The 14,665-nt window shown below is 50.6% G+C and overlaps 2 protein-coding genes and 1 non-coding gene across 3 annotated transcripts in view; 2 read left to right on the top strand and 1 right to left on the bottom strand.

Annotated features, from left to right (window-relative positions):
- Window positions 1-5,161, top strand: part of Sctr (secretin receptor) — a 64,077-nt gene extending 58,916 nt beyond the window's left edge. Inside the window, exons 12-13 of the mRNA XM_077792733.1 lie at window positions 3,494-3,535; window positions 4,586-5,161. Of these exons, the coding sequence (XP_077648859.1) occupies window positions 3,494-3,535; window positions 4,586-4,756 (213 nt within the window). The 3' untranslated portion in view covers window positions 4,757-5,161. The remainder of the gene's footprint in view (window positions 1-3,493; window positions 3,536-4,585) is intronic.
- Window positions 439-510, top strand: Trnaa-agc (transfer RNA alanine (anticodon AGC)). Its single transcript has one exon. It is a non-coding gene; the product is annotated as a tRNA-Ala (tRNA).
- Window positions 5,162-6,343: 1,182 nt separating the features above from the next.
- Window positions 6,344-13,411, bottom strand: Tmem37 (transmembrane protein 37). The gene is made up of 2 exons (XM_077798195.1): window positions 13,242-13,411; window positions 6,344-7,927 (listed from the first exon to the last, which is right to left on the bottom strand). The coding sequence occupies exons 1-2, from the start codon at window positions 13,260-13,262 to the stop codon at window positions 7,298-7,300; spliced, it is 651 nt and encodes a 216-aa protein (XP_077654321.1). The 5' UTR covers window positions 13,263-13,411; the 3' UTR covers window positions 6,344-7,297.
- Between the last annotated feature and the right edge of the window lie 1,254 nt (window positions 13,412-14,665).

Genomic DNA, 14,665 nt, shown 5'->3' with positions numbered 1-14,665 from the left:
ACCATTGCCTTCCTGTGCCTTCAGACCCCACCCCAGCGTGTCCCTCCTGCCTCCTCTGAGCAGCAACTCTGCCTAGGGCCCCTGCCAATGTCCCAGACCTGCAGAGGACCAAGCTTCTGGTGTATATGACCCACGGTTCTCTTCCTCCTGGCTCCTGGGCCCCAATTCAGCAGCTGACGGACTTAAGAGCCACTTGTGAAGAAGGATTTGACCTGGCTCACGAAAATGGTAGTGACCATGTGGAAAGCTGGAAGACCAGATCTGCTTTACCACACAGATGGGGACTTCCTGTCCCTCAGAGTTGGGGCTACAGAATACCTAAGCAAAAACCATTTAGCTTCTCTATGGGAAAATGTTCACGAGAAATCCAAAAGCACTTTCCTGATGTTCCCACAGAAATTCTTATGAAGAAAAGGATTATTAAGATTGTATAGGGCTGGGATATAGCTCAGTTGGTAGAGTGCTTGCCTAGCATGCACAAGGCCCTGGGTTCAATCCCCAGCACCACCAAAAAAGAAAAAAAAAAAGTGTGTATTTGTAAGTATAGTGTATACAGTCTTATATGTATGCAGGTAGGTAACAAAATACATATATATATGCATATGTGAAAATTTCTTTCATATATAAAAGTGAAGAGAACAGATTGAGCCCTCATGTACCCTCATGGCCTTTCTTACTTCATGTCTATTTTTATAGATAACCCCCCATCTTTTTTTTCTTTTGAGATGAGATCTTGCTAAGCTGCCCAGGCTGGCCTCATACTTGGGGTCCTCCTCCCTCAGCCCCTGGCATTACAAGTGTGCATCACCGTGCCTGGCTGTGCCCTTATCTTTTTAAGTAAACCCAAGACATCAATTCTTTTTCTTTTCTTTTTCTGTGGTACTGGGAATTGAACCCAGGGGAGTATTGTGAGGTGGCCAGCACCTCATAGGGTAATTTTTCCTGCTCAGGAGGGGATAAGCCACCTGAGAAAAATATAGCCTGAAGTAATTAGTGAAGACATAAAAGATAAAGACAGAATTAGTTTTAAAAGCAGAGCACCTGAAAGATTCTCCCAGTCCTGATTAGGAACTGGAACAGAACAGCTAGAAAATGGCCCATTTATTTAAGGGGGTACATCAAAGGCAGGGATAAGGTTTCAGGGGTGGAGCCTTGCTTAGGTATCTTTCAGTCAATAGGTTGATTGGCATCTTGCCAGGCCACACCTCTCTCTGAGAGACTGTGTGGCTATGTGGCTGCAGCATGTCACCCCATCTTTGGAGCTGTGTGGAGCCCAGCAGATCTGAATAGGAACTCATGTGGTCTTACCAGCTGGATTGCTGCTGCAAGTGTCCGGATACCAGCTTTTCCTATTCTCTGGCTATGATGCCAGTTTGGTCCATGCACAGTTCATGGATGGCTCCTGACAGGGGAGCTCTGAAAGACAAGGGTTTAAAGAACACACACAACCCAACACCATTATCCCTCTCATAGACTTATTAAAACTAAATGCATTAACTCTTTCTGATTGTATAAATAATACTTGCTTATTATAGATAATTTGGAAAACAAAGAAAAGTAAAAATAAAGAAGAAAAAGGGCTGTGGATATAGCTAGACCCTGAGCTCTATCTCCAGTACTGCAAAAAAAAAAAAAAAAAAAAAAAAAAAAACCAAAACAAAAAAAACAGGAAAAGACCACTTCTTCATGTCATTAAAATTCAGCTAGTCTTCATTGTTAATGATTGCATAATAACTAAATTTAGTAAACTTGCTGGCCATGTGTGAGGCCTGCCCTATCTACAGTTGAGTCAGCTAACTTTTCTTCACCCAGAACTCCTGCCCTCCCCTTAACAGTGAAAAGGTATCTTTGGACCAAGGGCAGGTGAGGTCTGGGTGACCTGGGTCTATGAGATTGGCAGCCCCTTCAGCTAGACCACCAGCTCTGGGCCACACACGCACAGTTCTTGCTGGAAGGCCCCTCACCCGTAAAGTGGCGGTCCTCCAACCTCCCACCCAGGCTTTAGTGAAGATTGAATGAAGCACCGAAGAACCCAGAATTCCACAGTTACTCAGGGCAAGCTGTGCTGCAAATCCAGGTCCATATATACCAAACCCATCACAGCCAACTTACCTGCCGGGCATGTTAAAATTACACCGCCTGCCTTCACATGCCTTTCCGTCCTCTAACAGTGTGCTTCAGCCAGTCCCAATGTCTGGCAATCTTGTTTTTTGGGGGACTAGGGATTGAACCCCAGGGTACTCTACCATGAGCTACATCCGAGACAGGGTCTTGCTAATGTGCCCCCAAATTTAGAAGCCCTGAGTAAGCATTCCTGCCATTCCATGAGGTGGGCAGCAGCTCTGGGCCAAGCACTCAGAGTTCCAGTCTTTCTGTCACTGCAGCAGTCATTGATGCCTGACATTCTAAAGCAAACCCATGTAGTTTTGTCACTGACTCATTAAAATGCCATTATCTCAGGACTGCGCATGTAGCTCAGTGGTAGAACATATACTTAGCATGCATGTGGATTCAATCCCCAGCACACATACACAAAAGCCTATATATATATGTATATGACTGAGGAGTCATATGTATACCAAGCCCATCACAGAGGAGCTGTGTCATCACTTTTGGGGTCATTTCCCATGTGGTAAGTAGCTAAGGGCAAGTCTGCGTGGGAAGAGGGCTGAAGATGAGCGCCTAGGCTTCTAATGAGGGATGAGGAAGAGCACTAGTGGGGGCAGGGGTGTGGGAAGTCCTCTAAGGGCTGACCAAGGTGTACTCTCCCCACTTATGGATCTACAGGCCTCTTTGACTTGACTCAGGTACCCCAGACTGGAGCCCCTACTCTGGCAGAGCTCCAAATCCAGCTCCTTCCAGGGCAGGAGGGTCCAGATAGGCCCAGACCTCCCAGGCCAGGGAACATGAAACCCTGACTACGGAGATGCACTCACCTGTCTCCTAGGCAAGAGGCCAAGTCCTGTTGTTGGCTGGCCTGGGCCTGTACGTAGTTTATTCCAAACACATATTTGTTCTTCAACATGAATGAGTCCTCCAGGTTTCAGTGTCTCCAGATTCCTAGCTTAGCTCAGAAATGAGACCACTCTAGGCCCAGGGTCTCCCACTGGACTGGCCCTGCCCCTTCACAGTGGGGCAGCAGCATACATCCTGCTGCTCTTAGAGGGTTCACTTGATTCAGGTGAGCTTCCTGGTCCCTGCTGGCTGGGTTCAAGTTAATCCCCTAAATTACAGTCACTGAGTGTGTTTGAGGCACTAGATGACAGGGACAACAGGATGAAAGGCATTCACAGTCTGTGCTGGATGGTACAGGACCACGCAGGCACATTGTGTGGGCCCAAAAGAGGTGATACCCCTAAATCAAGGGAGATGGGGAAGTGAGCCTGGAGTTGGGGATCACAGGACTCAGACTGGAGGTCAGAGGAACTCGTCCAGGCCCTGCTGCCCCAGGCAGATGCTGAGGCCCTGCACTAACGCCTGCTCTCTCTGGCAGGGGCTGGTGGTGGCCATCCTCTACTGCTTCCTCAACGGGGAGGTGAGTCTTCTTGGGCTGCCACTGGATTCCAGGGCAGGAGCTACCTAGATCCAACGGGGGAAGAAAGGGCTATTTGTGGAGGGTGGGTATGTGGGCCACATGGCCAAGGGGCTTGACCAGCCTTCTAGGAGTCTAGTCTTGCTAAGAGCAGCCGATTTGCCTGCTGGGCATGTTAAAATACTTCCCAGGCCCTGCCCCCAAATTCTGGTTAGCAAAAATGGATTCTGTGGGTCCAGGCTGGGTCCTGAGAAAGTATTCCTTAACAAACACTCCAGAGGATTCTTATCCATGGGTAAGTTTTTAAAACTTGGGGGAGTATAGATAGGCACCCAGTGAGAACCCAGGCTCTGGTCTGCTCAGCTGCTTGTTCCATGGCTGATCTGGGTCACTGCCCCTCTCTGGCCTCAGTCTTCCCATAGGTGAAATGGGGACTCAGAAGTGATAACTGTAGCTCAATCCTCCAAGGCCTCAAAATGGGTATGGACTCCCCGGGGAGGACTCTGGCCTTGCAGAGCATCTGGGTCAGGACAAGAGGCTCCAGACACACAAAAGCCACGAAATCAACATGGGTTGAATAGGATCTGGCACCCAAACACAGCCTGTTCAGGTTCACCAGACTTGAATGGAAATGACCTCTGATGTTTTCCAAAAGTTAAGCATCAAGCCTGGCCTCAAAGGTCGGACTGTTCCAGTCGGGGATGAGGAGGGGAGTGTCTGTGGAGCAGTTCCCGGCTCCCAGGTAAACTCAGAGCCGGGTGGCTTCATGAGATTCAGCAGACAGTTGTGTCAGTGGGGTTCTGAATGTTTGAGTTCTGCAGTTTGGGAAACAAACCGCAAGTTCTTTCTTTGGGACATAGTGTCATTAAGAGGCAGGTCCAAGTGCCCAAGATAGAGGGAGCCCTCAGTACCTATGGGACACAGGGCTGGCAGGTGAGGGACAGTAGGACAAGTGGGGCACAAGTGGCACCACTGTGTGGGGGCCCTTGGGAGTGAGCCAGGCTCCAGGCACCAGCTGCCCCTCCCTCCTGGCTGATGGCTGGTCTCCGGCAGGTACAGCTAGAAGTTCAGAAGAAGTGGCGGCAGTGGAATCTCCAAGGCTTCCCGTTGCGCCCTGTGGCCCTCAGTTTGTCCTTCAGCAATGGCACCAGTGGCCCCACTCATGGCACCAAGGGCAGCCCTTCAGAGCAGAGCCGGGGCATCTGCAGAGCCAGCATCATCTGAGGACGGAACGATGCCGACGGTGGACAGAGGTTAAAGCAGGTCCTGGGAGGCTGAACACTGCCTTGGGACAGACCCGTCTCCCCAGCAGACATCCTGTGCTCTCCTTGTGGCTGTAAATGTCCCTCCTCCAGGCCTCGGATGCCTCAGAACTGAAGTGACAAGGGCACCGTGAGACAGGATGAAGGCCTAGGACTTGGTCTGTGTTGCTCTTCTGGGAAGAGCAGTTCAGAGGCCCAAGAACGGAGGCGGGGAAATAAATGGTACCTGGGAAGAGGTTTGCTCTATTTGTCAGTCTTTCTGCCCTGCTAACACAGAGAAGGGAATATGCCCTGGCTCGTTCCCTGGCCACCCGCTGCAGGAAGAGGGCACCTCCCTGGACCCCAGCTCATTTTCAGGGACAAGCTTAGAGGCTCAGAAAGAAAGGACAGTCTAGGTCCCTGGCCCAAGGCAGATTCTGTCCATCTCCCTTTGCAACTCACCTGGCTAGTAGCTCTCACCAGGGCCTTTAGACAATAGATAATTAATCTGATAAAGTCACAGGGAAGCCTCAGGACCCTTGGCCCTTTTAGTACCCTGACATGGTGTGAGGCTTACCAGTATGGATTCATGTGGGTAGGGGGGAGGTGCAGTAGCAAGATCAGCATGATCCCACTACAGGTGATAAACAGGTTTACCAAAGCCCTGGGCCCTGCTCAAGCTACTCAGCAAGGAGGTGGCAGTTTGGCCCAAGGCCCTTTACTTCAAATGTGCCTGCTCACGGCTGTGTCTAAACTCTTCCCACTCCCAGGCAGGGTTGGGCAGGGTCTTTCTCCCAGCCCCACTAAGCTCCTGGGGTTGTTGTCTTACCCTTCATTCTGGCTCTGGTTTCCTGTGAATATATCTGCACTGTCTGCCCATATAAGGATGAAAGAAGACAATATTCTGGAATCCTTTTACAAAACAAAACCTAACAGGGAGCATTCTGGAGGGAAGTGGAAACTACTTAGTATAAAGAAAAAAGCATCTTGCTGAGGGGCGACCAGCTCTAGTCCTGGCTTTGGGTGGCTCTCCAGTCTTCTCCCTGAAGACAAGAAAGTCACCTCTTTGCACCTTACAGACCACTGTAGGGTCCCACTTTCCAGGATAAGATCCAGCCTGTGTGATTGACAAGCTCTGCTCTCTGAAAAACCAACAGCCCTCAGAAGGGGCTGGGTATCTCTCCGCATTAGAGCACTTGTCTAGCATGCACAAGGCCCTGGGTTCCATCCTAGCACCACCAAAATCCTCTCAGGTGATCGCTATAGACTCCCTGCATCTTGATATTTCAAACTTAGTATCTATAGCCTCTGACTCTGTGCATCTTGGAATTCAGATTTTTAAAAAATAACCATAGAAGGGTCAGGCTAGTGGCACACCTCCAAAGTCCCAGCTACTTGGGAAGGCCAAGGCAAGCGGATCGCTTGAGTCCACAAGTTCAAGACCAGCCTTGGCAACATAGTGAGACTCTGGATCAACAACAACAACAAAAAAATCACCACAGGGAGGTAGGATACATGACCAGCCCAGGAGGATACCAAAAACCCATGCAATCGGTAGCAGCCAAAATTCACTAGGCGGGAGGGGGAAGGAATCAGCCTAGAATTAAATGATCCAATAGTCCACTTTTTCAGGGCAGAAAAAGGAACTGGAAAGGATTTTGTTCACCGTGGTGAAAAAAGTACAGACAGATCTTCCTTCCAGCAAGGATGGAAATCTCCATTGCTTCTTGACCCCTTCTCTTCTCCTCATCCCCAGGATGGTTGTTAATCATTACCCAAGGTCTGGCTGTTCCCTTCACCCCCGGTGGAGCCCAGCAGGCCCAGATACGTGCTCTTTGAAATGTATTCATGTTCAAAAATGGTACCCCAAGGCTGTAGACGTGCAAGTGTGCATAAGAGCACACACACAGGCCTTGGGAAAAACGGTGTGCTCCCGGTCAGCTGGGCCTTGTGGGAGGGCTCGCTTAAGGAAAAGGATTCTAACAGGAAGGGCCCCCAGAAGGAACAGCTAACTGCTAGAAGCTGGGGTCATCCAGGGCTTGTGTGGTCCCCAAAAGAGTAGGAGAGAAATCAAGTCAAATGGTTTGAAAACGCATTATTTGCAAAACATTATAAGGGAAAACACACATGAAGACCCACTGTGCTGGTGAAAGAGTCCTAGGCACGGATTGGTCCCGTTGCTGGAAGAATATCATATTCTTAGCAACCATGAGCTCCAGGCCCCCACAGCCAATACCCTAAGCATAGAGTCAATAAAATAGGTGTAAACCCCACTTGGCTGAGCAGTTAGCCTGGACACCATTTCCGGAGTTGCTTCAAAATCTACTCCAGTCCAAGGAAGAAAACCCATGAAATGAGTTTTAAAATATTCTTCTTTTAAAATCAATATCTGAATAACTTGACAAAACCTGTGTGTCTGGTGGCACGGAGGCAGGCTCCCGGCCTCTGACCCTCGCAACCAGTTGCAAAAGAGGCAGCAGTTTCAAGATCATTGTCCCACCCCATCTCCACCAGAGGTCACAAGTCAGAAAAGTTCCACCTTGATCACTTTCTTGTGGAATCCAAGGTCCCTGGAGCGGGTGCTAGAATTTCTTTGGTGGGTTCCGGTCTGGGTGATGCTGTTGATGTGAAGGCCACTGATGGCGTTCAGGAAGAAGAGGAACGAGGCCGTGAATTCACACCAAAACATCAGGGTGAAGCCGATGAACGTGACCTGATTCCTGAGGAGGATCACAAAACTCAGGAGCCCCCCAGAGGACAGGATGAAAGAGGCCAGGAGAAGGTAGGAACCAAAAGTCCACTTGCGCCGCGAATGGACGTCCTCACACACCTGGGACACCATGAGGAGCTCAAGGCCAAAGATGGCGGCTACCACAGCCATGGCGCTTGCGCTGCGAGCCAGGCCCATGCCCACAGCCAGCCCAGGCACGTGGGCCTGACTCAGGTCTCGGAGGCAGTGTGGCTCGCTCTGGTTGGTAATGGTGCAGAACTGCCACAGTCCAAAGAGGCGGTCCTCAGCCAGAAGCCAGTACCCATCACAGATGGAGACGGAAGACAGGACCACAGCCAGGGCGGTACAGGTGATGATGAGAGTTCGGATGAAGGTCTCGAAGAAGGACCGGTGGGGCCTCCTTTGGCCCAACAGCCTTTGCGCCTGGAATACAACACAGGAAGCAGCAAGTCAGTGACACCCCATGCCACACCCTCTCTAAATTCTCCAGGGAATACCCAGGCTACCCACTTCCCACAGCACCTGTTTTCTCCTCTGGTCTCATAAAAAGCCTGGAATTTTCCCCTGACTCAGCTTCCACAGCACGGATCCCTTTTAGCCTGTCCTCCATTCTAGTCCTGTAAGCGTTGCCTGTCCAGCCTCACTAGGCACAGATGGGTCCCTTCCCATTCTTCCTTTCACCATCTCTACAATGAATCCAAAATGGCTGGCAAACCCTACTGGGATCTGAACTCCGAAAACCTGTCTTGCCTGGCTCCTAGGACCTTGAGCATGCAATCTGCTCCAGTCTCTACACAAAACAAGAGCCCTGCTTGTCATGGCTACAGGGTTATGAGAAGCTCAGAGACATTAGCACATAATTAGGTAAGATGGTTTCTCTCCCCACTATACATCCAGCTTTATTCCATGCCCCCCTACCCACCAGGTTCTGCACTTTCTATGTTTGGTCCAGCCTGCATGTGATTATCTTGCTATCCTGACTACTGCAAGAGATGTTTGCACCTTGCCCTTTAACCTTGCTCAGCCTATACTCTACCCAGAGGGGGCCAGCGTCTGTTCTAGCAGCTTTTAGGCATGGGGTGGCCACTGCAGCTCTTGTCTGCTGGTCTCGGCCTTGGAAAAGTGCATGCCTCACCTCCTCAGCCTCCTGGCAAGTGAGCTAGGTGTCCAGTGAGGTGTCTCATAGTCCTGAGTTGCCACCTGAGCCACCACTCCCAACCACTGACCCACAAGGCAAAAGACAGAACTATTACAGAGAGTAAAACTCCTTAGCATAGCCCCCCAGCCTTGCAAGACCTGCCTGCCTCCCTCTCTGACTCCATTTCCCAGTTGGCTCTCCCTCACTGCCTTGCACAGGCACCATGGCAGTCCTATTTCCATGCCTAGAACTTTCTTATCTGGGAACTCCTGCCCCCTCTGCCCAACAGGCTCCCTGCAGCTCCCTTGCCCCTTCAGGATGACTGTTTCTCCATAGAGCTGCAGATCTATTTAAAGTCACCTCCCCAGGGAGGACTTTCACCCCACCCAACCCCAAGTAGGTCCTTTCCTGGCATTCTCTGCCAGGCACCCTGTTTGTTTTCTTCCCCATTCCCATGGTGGTTTGTAGTTACACATTACTGTCTGTCTCAATTGGACACTGTGACCTCCAGGAGGGCAGGGTCCCTACATCAAGATACTGCCATGTGCCCAGTACCTGACACAGTGTTGATCTCTGTATTCAGTAGATACTTGAGGAAGAGCCGTGGGATAAACAGTCAGGTTTGCAACCACTGTCACTTCTATCCAAAGCACCTTTAAAAAGAGTCATCTGCCCAGTCATACAGTAAATCACCCCCTTTATAGTGTGTATTAGAAGCAGGCTACACCCCAGTTTGGGAGGTAAGCAAAACAGATAGCTCACACATGATGGTCACAGTTAGAAAACCAGGAGAATGGAGAAAGAGGACAATGGGTGTGCCTTACGCCATGTGCAGTGAGACCTAGGCCAATACCATGAGGTAAGTGCGACAAGTGTAGGATATAATGCAAAGTCTTGTTCCTGGGAGACTGGCCAAAACTCTCCCAAGCTGTCTGTTAATGTGATTCAGACACAGGAGGCAACTCTCATTTCCACCCCAGTGACACGAATAGGGATGCAGTGTGCATTCAGCCCTGCTGCCTAAGTAGCATCCTATTTCTTCTTACACCTGGGAGGATGGTACTATAGAAAGCTACACGCAGAAGGCAGGTGACGTGCCCAGCATCACTCACTCACATCACAATAATGCATATTACATTTGCTCAGACAGTTGCACAGCGTGCAGGAGGTAGAATACATTCAGCAATAGATACTGACTTGGGCCTTCATGCTGAAGCCTTGGTATTACTGGTTAGGAAGAAGATTTGAGTACAGAGGGATACTCAAAAGGCCACACCAAAACTAGGACCAGCACCTTCACTGAGATCCCAAGGTGCTGCAGAGAGCACCCAGGCAGGAATGTGCACTGTGGTTATCAATCCATGTCCCCTGGCTTCCTTGAGAGGCTCCAGGCAGGGTGCTGGGTCCCCTTCCTCACTTTAACTATCTGCTTGAGACACTGAGAGTCAAGGAATCTGCACTGAACTTTATTAGGGAATAAAAGTAGATCTACTGGTAAGAAACAATTTACCAAAGAAAACTCTGAAATTTGTGCCTCTATGTCTATACCACAAACCAGTAGAGGCACTTGTACTCGGACAGTTTCTTAACCTCAATTGGCTCTTGTTTTCTTATCTATTAAATGAAGTTGGTGACGGGCTGGGGATGTGGCTCAAGCGGTAGTGCGCTCGCCTGGCATGCGTGCGGCCCGGGTTTGATCCTCAGCACCACATACCAACAAAGATGTTGTGTCCGCCTAAACTAAAATAAATAAATAAATATTAAGAATTCTCTCTCTCTCCCTCTCTCTTTAAATAAATAAATAAATAAATGAAGTTGGTGACACCTGCAGGTCAGCAATGGCTGTGAAGCCACTTGGCAAGATTATAAAATTCCTAAAGATTAATATAGTCAGAGGATGGAAGAGCCCTGGATGCATGGAACAAGTCATATGACCACAGGATCCAGAAGCCTTTGACCCGAGACATGGGTCTGGAAAACAGGCACGTCCTGTCTCCTCCTCAGCCCCACCTGTCCTGGGCCTAGACTGGACTTTAATCTCCAGGCCCTAAGTCATCACACTGGGATCTGGAGAGAGGACAACTGATCTCATTTCATCTTTCCTTCCTCCTGCCTCAAAGCAGGGCTTCATTTAAACTCTGACCATTAAAAATCCCAAGGATGGGGCTGGGGCTGTAGCTCAGTGGTGGAACACTTGCACAGCATGTGCAAGTCCCTGCATTCCATCCCTGGGGTGGGGGCTCCCAAGGATGAAATGAGATCATGTATATAAAGATGCATGGCAAATGGGCAGCTCTCCATTTTGGGGAGTGATTCATAATATTCCTAACAATAACGCACATTGGAGTCTTTGTTCCAAAACACTTGGCACCTCACCCCTGTGTTGCTGTCACCTCTGCCAGTTTTCAAGGATCCAGGCCCTGAAATCCTTTCTTGAAGGGCAAGCTGGCAGCAGCAGCTCAATGGAGGGGTAGTAAAGTGGAAAAGAGGGCAGTAGAGTCCTACCCCCTACCTGACAGCCCCAGCTCTGTGCCTTCTGGCAATCACTTAAATCTCAGGGCTTTTGACTTCTGCTTAAAAAAACAAAACAAAACATGTTTCCCTTTTTCATCTGTGACCTTGAATAATTTCTAGTGACCTGTAGAATAAAGACTTATTGACTGAGTATAATGCCATGGTCCTGCCCTCTTCTGTAATCCAGGGCCTCATCGGCCTCCCTCAACCAATAGCACCCCCAAAGACACCTTGGACTCTTTCCACATATTACCCACACCCTAACACAACTATTATATCTGCTGCCCCTCAACACCCACTGTGCACAGGCCTGAGTCAGGCCATCACCAACAACAACAACCTGAAATTTCTTGCACACCTGCTAATGTGTCAGTCTGCCTCTATTCCTTTCAGCCCCAGCATGCCACCCGCTCTGTCCCCCAGGCCTGTATGACCAGGCCTAGATTTTTAAGCTAGGTTATTTAAAACCCCTTTCTTTTTCTCTCTTTCTCACCTATACACAAAGGTAATAGTTCATACCTCACAGAGTGGTTGTGGAGATGAAGTTACGGGCCAAGTAAGAGCTCCTAAGTGTCAGGGACAACTACCAGGTCAGCCTACAACTCCTTTCCCTCTGGGAGCCTGTGGCCTCCCCCAGCTCCGAGTAGGGCCCCGTGGCTTGACTGCATGCCCTGCCTGCCCCTCCTCCCCACATTTCCCTTCTCCTCCTTCTCTATATTAGCTCTGTCTCCTCACCTGGCTCAGTCTTTCTTCCTTCTTCAGCCCCACAGAAAAAGTCCTCCTCCTCCTCTGCCAACTAACCTTGCCCAAAGCTTGGGTACCTCCTAATTTAGCTCTCACTTCCCGGTACGATTCCTTGTTTACAAGTCTCTCTCCTCAGCTGGATGATAAACTCCTTGAGGGGTTTACCTGGTCCCACCCTTCTCACCAGCTGTCTCCTTCCTCCCAAAGCCTATCACTGGAGATAATTCAGGGCATTTACCAAAACCAAGAGGAGGAATTGATAGCAGTGAATTCCCTGCCCTACTCCAGAAGCAGGGGTTATGGGTCTCCTGTTGGAGAAAGACAGAGAGGTGGAATAGTATTTGGAAGCGGGAAGCCCCGAGTTTGAATGTTGATTCTGGCCAGCCGCTCTGGGCAATTTACTTCTGAGCCTTGGTTATCCCATCTACAAAATGAGGAGGGCCAAATGCCCCCTGGGACCACACCTGCAAACCAGCTACTGGAGGGAGAGGCACTAAGACAGGACCACTTGAGCCTACAAGTTCCAGATCTGCCTGGGCAACATAGAGAGACCTCCAACTCTAAATAAATAAAATAAATAAACGGAAGAGTAACATTAACCGTGTTATGAGGATCTCAGCATGTAAATTGATTGGGCTCTAACCATCAGGGTTGGATGTAAGGAAGCTCGCTCTGTAGGGCTCCGCGCGCAGAATTCCCTTTGGAGGGGGTAGAATATGTAGGTTCTCAGCCAATACAAACACCTTGCACCACTCCAAGGAGAAATCAAGTCTTCAGAAGTAGACCGGTCCCTTCGCTGGAGCCTTTTCTCGGAGGTGTCTGGTCCCCAGTGAGTTCACCTCGCCACCAGCACCCACCGCGGGACCAAGGTCGTCTTTCTAGCTCCAGAAAGTTCTAACTTCCCAAGAAACTTACCCTCCCTTACATAAGGCAAGCTCCACTCTGCAACTCGATTCTGTCCATTCTCCTCGCCTCGTTTTTTTTTTTTTTTTTGTTTTGTTTTTAAGAAGGAGAGAGCCCTCTGGTGAACCTAACCGACAGATCGCTGGTGACCCCGAAAAGAAGCGGAAAATCCTCCCTAGACGAGTTTGGGAGCCTCGGGACCGCGAGCAGAGGCCTGGGGAGCCCGCTCCACGAGAGCACCGTTGCGGGATAGACGCTCCAGGTAAGCTTCCCGGGGACTCTCCTGGGGACCTGTTAGGTCTGCAACAGGGAGTGGGCACGGCAGGCCCCCGCAGCCCCTAGCCGGGCTGGAACTCGCTGTGGGTGCGAACTCCCTTCCTCTTCCTCCCCCCTCCCCACGCGGCGGGCAGCGCCCCCCGCTGGCGGTGCTCCGGGTACCTGCACGACGATGGCAGTCATGATGCGCAGCCAGCCGCCCCCAGTCACTTCGCTCCTTCCAGCCGCGCGCAGTCACTTCGCTCCTTCCAGCCGCGCGCAGTCACTTCGCTCCTTCCAGCCGCTAGGCTGCTGCTGCCTCTGCGGAGCCGAGCTCTTTACCCTTGCTAGGCGAGGCGAGGCGGGGCCTGTCGTAATTAACAGGGCGGGCTCCGCCTCCCTGAGCCGCTCAGGTTAAGCTGAGTCAGCTGGGGAAGCCCGGAGGAGCCCCCGGGAAGCGGAGGAGAGGACCCTGGACTCTAGGGTGGCGATCCCCTGAGTTCCTAGAAGGAGGTTCGGGCACCTGGGAGAGGCTGACTCTGCCGTCTGACTTCAGAGCCCAGAGGCACTCCTTCGCCCCCGAACTTGGGAGAATGGTTTCGCCTGGGGCGCAGTTTCCTCGATGGCAGCAAGGGAAAGATCCGAAGAATTTGTTCTGACCCCAGCTGGCCCAATCCAGCTTCTAGGGAAGGAAGTAGAATTTAGAGGGAAGAATCAGGGGGCGGTGGCCTCCTTCACTGAACCTTGGTTAATAAGTAAGATAAGATAGGGTGGGCTTTTGCAAGGCCTTGGTGTGAATGGAGTGGAACCTTCTGGGGTGATTCTGATTGTCGATGGGGGTGTGACCCAGTGATAGACTGGCCTAGCATGGTGTGAGGCCCTGGGTTCTACCTCCAGCACTGGAAAATTTAAAAAGGAAAGGAGGAGAGGAAGGGGGAGGAGGAGGCAGATATGCAGAAACATTCCCACCCCCAGGGCAGCAAATTCCAAGTGGCACCCCCACCCCTTCTGCAGTTGTAGGGAAGTATGGGTGGTGATGGGGGGGGGCGGTTCCTGCTCAAGGTAAAGTAAGATCTTCCAAGCAAATGAAGTATGTTAAATTCTCTGGATTATTCAGGCAGGCAGACTGTTCCTCAGTGACTTTAGCCAGAAACATTTAAAGTGACGGCACTATCTGCCCCAAGCCCCACCCCAAAGAGCCATGGGAGAAAGGGGGAAGTTACAGTTGAGCATCTCTCACTTAGATGTTCATCTGATTATATCACTGCCCCGTAGAACTGGTGAAATTAAGTAACCCAATCCTGGGGATTGACGGATGGAACCGTGGAGTCCAGGAACCATGGAGTCCAGCCACATGAGAGCAATGCCCATGGCCTTCCCAGTTCTTATCACCATTTTGCATCAGCAGTCACCCCCTGAGCTTGTTTAAACAGATTGCTGGGCCCCTCAGAGTTTCTGACCCTGAGTCTGGGTGAGACTCCTGGTAACACTGATACTACTGATTTGGGGGCCAGACTTTGAGATCCACAGAGCTAAGGCAAAGCAGAGCAGCCCTTCTCTGATCTGGTGCCTTCTTTTCAAGGCCCCTGCCTACTTTCTCCCTAGTC

The sequence above is a fragment of the Urocitellus parryii genome, chromosome 1 (assembly GCF_045843805.1).
Source record: "Urocitellus parryii isolate mUroPar1 chromosome 1, mUroPar1.hap1, whole genome shotgun sequence".
Taxonomy (NCBI): Eukaryota; Metazoa; Chordata; class Mammalia; order Rodentia; family Sciuridae; genus Urocitellus; species Urocitellus parryii.
This window is presented reverse-complemented; position numbering and strand designations above follow the sequence as displayed.